General features: G+C 28.5%; 1 protein-coding gene across 1 annotated transcript; it reads left to right on the top strand.

Moving 5' to 3' along the window:
• The first annotated feature begins 547 nt into the window (after positions 1-547).
• Positions 548-3469, top strand: LOC137628441 (heat shock cognate 71 kDa protein-like). The gene has a single exon (XM_068359589.1). It carries the CDS (start codon positions 809-811, stop codon positions 2678-2680), a length of 1872 nt encoding a protein of 623 aa, XP_068215690.1. The 5' UTR covers positions 548-808; the 3' UTR covers positions 2681-3469.
• The last annotated feature ends 1132 nt before the right edge of the window (positions 3470-4601 follow it).

The following is a 4601-nucleotide window of genomic DNA, read 5'->3' as shown; positions in this document are numbered from 1 at the left end:
TTTATTTGTCCTATTAGGTGTTATTTTTTTCATTTTTTCCCCACGTTCAATGTCCATTTTACCCAATAAAACTACATTTATATCATAAAATACACATATTTTGATTTTTTAAATATTTTTTCTTATTTTTCAATAGTTTTCTATGTCATATTATTAACTAGAATTCAATATTATGAACCCAAACGGTAATATTATTAACTAAAATGTAATTTTATGAACAAATATAATACAAATGTTAACCACAAAAAAAAAAAGTTAACCGAAATGGTAATATTATTAACAAAAAAAAGCATGTTATGAACTTCATTGGTAATATTATGAACATTTTTTATTGGTTTTCCAAAGTTTTATTAATTGATTTTGTTGAAATTTTATTGAAATTTACGCATTTTTTCAATTAAAAAATAATTGTCGGGAATTTGAAAAATTATGAGCAGGTTAATAAAAAAAATAGATTGATAATGCCCATGAATATATATTTAAAACAAATAATAATAGTTTTCTATGACAAATAAAAGATTTTTTGCGGTGACTAATGTATTTATTAATAGTATTACAAAAAATAATTTAAGAGTGTTACACAAAAAACATAACCACGTAAAATATTATCTTAACTTTTTTGAATTTTGTTAAATTTTAATAACTTTTAAATAATTATTTTATTGTTACTGTTATTCAGTTATATGTAATAGTAGCTGCACTGTGCATCTGTATATGTATATAAACCCCAGAATATGAACTGCAATACATCATTAGACTTCTAATTTACGACCAAGTAACATATAGTTGATAGCTAAATATTTTAGTAATGGAGGATAATAATTCTCCGGTTATTGGTATTGACCTGGGAACTACTTATTCGTGTGTTGCTGTTTTTCAAAATGAAAAAGTTGAAATTATTGCTAATGACCAAGGAAATAGAACCACTCCTTCTTATGTTGCATTCAATGACACCGAAAGACTTATTGGGGAAGCGGCAAAAAATCAATGTGCCTTGAATCCAAAAAATACCATTTTTGATGTAAAAAGGTTAATGGGCAGAAATTATATAGATGATTGCGTTCAACGAGTAATTAAAATCTTACCCTATGAAATTATTGACGAAGAGAATAAACCAAAAATACAAGTCGAATATAAAAAAGAGAAAAAGGTGTTAACCCCAGAAGAAGTATCTTCTATGATATTATCAAAAATGAAAAAAATTGCAGAAAATTATTTAGGACGAAATATAAATAAAGCTGTTATTACAGTTCCGGCTTATTTTAACGATTCTCAGCGACAGGCTACCAAAGATGCTGGGACCATCGCTGGACTTGATGTTATTCGAATAATTAATGAACCCACAGCCGCCGCCATCGCTTATGGATTAAATAATGATACAAAAGAACAAAACGTTTTAATATTTGATTTGGGTGGGGGGACTTTTGATGTATCTATATTGAATATTAGTAATGATGGCATTTTTGAAGTTAAATCAACAGCAGGAGATACTCATCTTGGGGGAGAAGATTTTGATAGTATTTTATTAGATTATTTTACACGAGAATTCAGCAAAAAATATAAAAAAGATTTAAGCAACAATAAAAGATCATTAAGGCGTCTTCGTTCTGCCTGTGAAACTGCTAAACGAACTTTATCTTCATCTACACAAGCGACAATCGAAATTGATTCGTTATATGAGGGAATTGATTTTCATACTACCATTACTCGCGCTAAATTTGAAAATTTGTGTGGGAGTTTATTCAAAAACACTCTAGTGCCAGTTGAAAGGGCGTTAATCGATGCTAAGCTCGATAAGAGTGACATCGATGAAATTGTTTTGGTTGGAGGTTCTACGCGTATTCCAAAAATACAAAACCTCCTTCAAACTTTTTTTAATGAAAAGAATTTGAATAAGTCGATTAATCCAGATGAGGCTGTAGCCTATGGTGCTGCCATTCAAGCTGCCATTCTCAGTGGAGATAAATCTGATAAGATCAAAGATTTATTATTACTGGATGTGACTCCCCTTTCATTGGGTATTGAAACTGCCGGTAATATTATGACTACCTTGATTAAAAGAAACGCGACAATTCCTACTAGCAAATTTGAAAACTTCACTACGTATAGTGATAACCAAGAATGTGTTAATATTAAAATATATGAAGGAGAAAGAACTAAAACTAAAGATAATAATTATTTGGGGGAGTTTCAATTAAATAATATACCCCAGGCACCCAAGGGTATACCTAAAATTAAGGTTACATTTGATATTGATGCCAATGGGATATTAAATGTGTCAGCAACCGAAGAATCTTCCGGCAAATCAGAAAAAATTACTATAACTAATGACTCGGGAAGATTAAACAAAGAAGAGGTAGATCGAATGATCAAAGAAGCTGAAATGTATGCTGCTCAAGACCGGGAATTAAGAAACGATATAGAAGCTAAATGTAAATTAGAATCATATTGCTTAGAAATACAAAATAATATCATAAATAATAACAGTAGTAATATAGATATATTTAAATCAAAATTAGAAAGTACTCTCAAGTGGATTGATGAAACCCCCTCTGCTAAACAAAAAGATTATGAAAATAAATTAAAAGAAATAAAAAAGGATTATGAACATATACTTGGGGGAAATGAATCAAATTTACATAATAATCAATTCCACCCAACCATTGAAGAAGTTGACTAATAAACAGAGAAGGGTTTTCATAATTTATTAATATAAAATTTTATATATTAAAAAATGAATAATTTCAAAAGTTACCAAGAAACAATAAATGCCCCAATAGATCTTTTAAGATTTAGTTTCCCATTCTGGATACACCAACAATATCTATTTTCTCATTATTATTTAGATGTCGATAAAGAAGATGTCCCTCTTGATTTAAAATATATAAATGTACATGCCACTGATCGACTATATTATTTACACCACGAAAAATCACCATTTTATGAAAATGTAAATGAGTGTGTAATGGTTGGAAGAATGAATGATTTAAAAAATAAGAAGTTGGTATTGTATTTCTATATGCACTGAGCTACGTGGAATGATGGACTTGAAAACGAAGGGTATATTTTTTGGGCAAGAGACCCCAATTTATTGCTTCAAGTTATTTACATCGAAAATGGGCTGAGGCAAACTGTTTATAATAACCTGAAATTAGATAACACTGGGGTAATGACGCTAAAGCCATATCCTAAAGCAATCCACCATAGATATAGAAGTAACTGCAATCACATTGCCTATCCAGATGAATTTGAAAATGCTATAAAGGATATTAATTTCAATGTTGAGTTTGATTACATATATAATCCTATTGAAGGTGATGATGATCTAACTCAATTTAAATTTGATGTAGGAAACATTGATAGAGTATATTACTTGAAGAAAGGCGGAAAGGGGGAAGTTGTCATGTATGCGAGACTAGACCCGCGTTTATTTGTCTATATATATATTAATCAAACTACAAAGACGATGTTTATTTCTAAATTTCGAGAGGCATTTATCAATATTATTGTAAAAATGAATCCTGATAATGAAATAAAACAAACCATTGTAGATGCAGTAAACAGCGATACTATTTTAGTATAAATAATTTTCATAATAAAAAAAGATGCACCCCAAAACAATTAATTTTCCTATTGATTTCATATCATCACAAGGTGAAATTCAGTTATTATTTAATTGGAAAATGTTCTATAAATTAAAATCTTGTAAAGAATACCCAGCCATTTTATGTTTCCCCGAATTTTTTACCAATTCTATATTTTCTATTTTAAGATGGTACTCATATGAAAACAATGATAACCTATTATTATTATTAGAAATTAAAAATCAAATTAAAAGATTTTTTGAAATGTTAGAGGTTTTAGTAAACACAATAATTAACAACGAAAGCTATAAAGTTCAGGTTAAGAGTCCCCAACAAATTGAAAAACAGTTATGGGAAATTGTTTTCTTGACTAAGAAGAATAATAATAATAACAACAATCCCCAGGATATAGAAAATAAAAAAACAGAAATTGAACACCTTTTCTTGGGATGGTATCTAGAAAATAAAAGTAGTCAACATAATTATCAACAAATTTTATTCACAAAAAATCTCGAATTCAATAAAGTGAACACACTCAAAGAATTATCTAAAACTTTATATAACACAGGATGCTGTGATACAATAAAAGAGATTTCATTAATTCCTCCACATTCAATTCACTATGTTAATCAAACGGTTTTTTCTAATTATTCAAAGTTGCCCCCTGAATTATATGGACTGGCAAGTTGGGGACCAATATATTGGAATATTTTTCATGCCTTTTCAATAAATGCTGCAAACAATCAAAATTATAAAACTAATTGTTTACCAGAGCATTTATATGCATTTATTCACATAATTCCACTTTTGATTCCTTGTCCTATTTGTATAAAACATTATTATGCCATTATTCAACCTAGTAAAATTAAGCCGGCGATATCACAATATGAAAATTTATATGAAAAAATTCATACAAGTATATCCAATGGAAAGTTAGTGTGAATTTTTTGAAATAGACAATATTTGTATAATGTGTACAGTATATTAACTATATATACACATAAAAGGTTTCATTAT

The sequence above is a fragment of the Palaemon carinicauda genome, chromosome 36, assembly GCF_036898095.1.
Source record: "Palaemon carinicauda isolate YSFRI2023 chromosome 36, ASM3689809v2, whole genome shotgun sequence".
In the NCBI taxonomy this organism is placed as follows: domain Eukaryota; kingdom Metazoa; phylum Arthropoda; class Malacostraca; order Decapoda; family Palaemonidae; genus Palaemon; species Palaemon carinicauda.
This window is presented reverse-complemented; position numbering and strand designations above follow the sequence as displayed.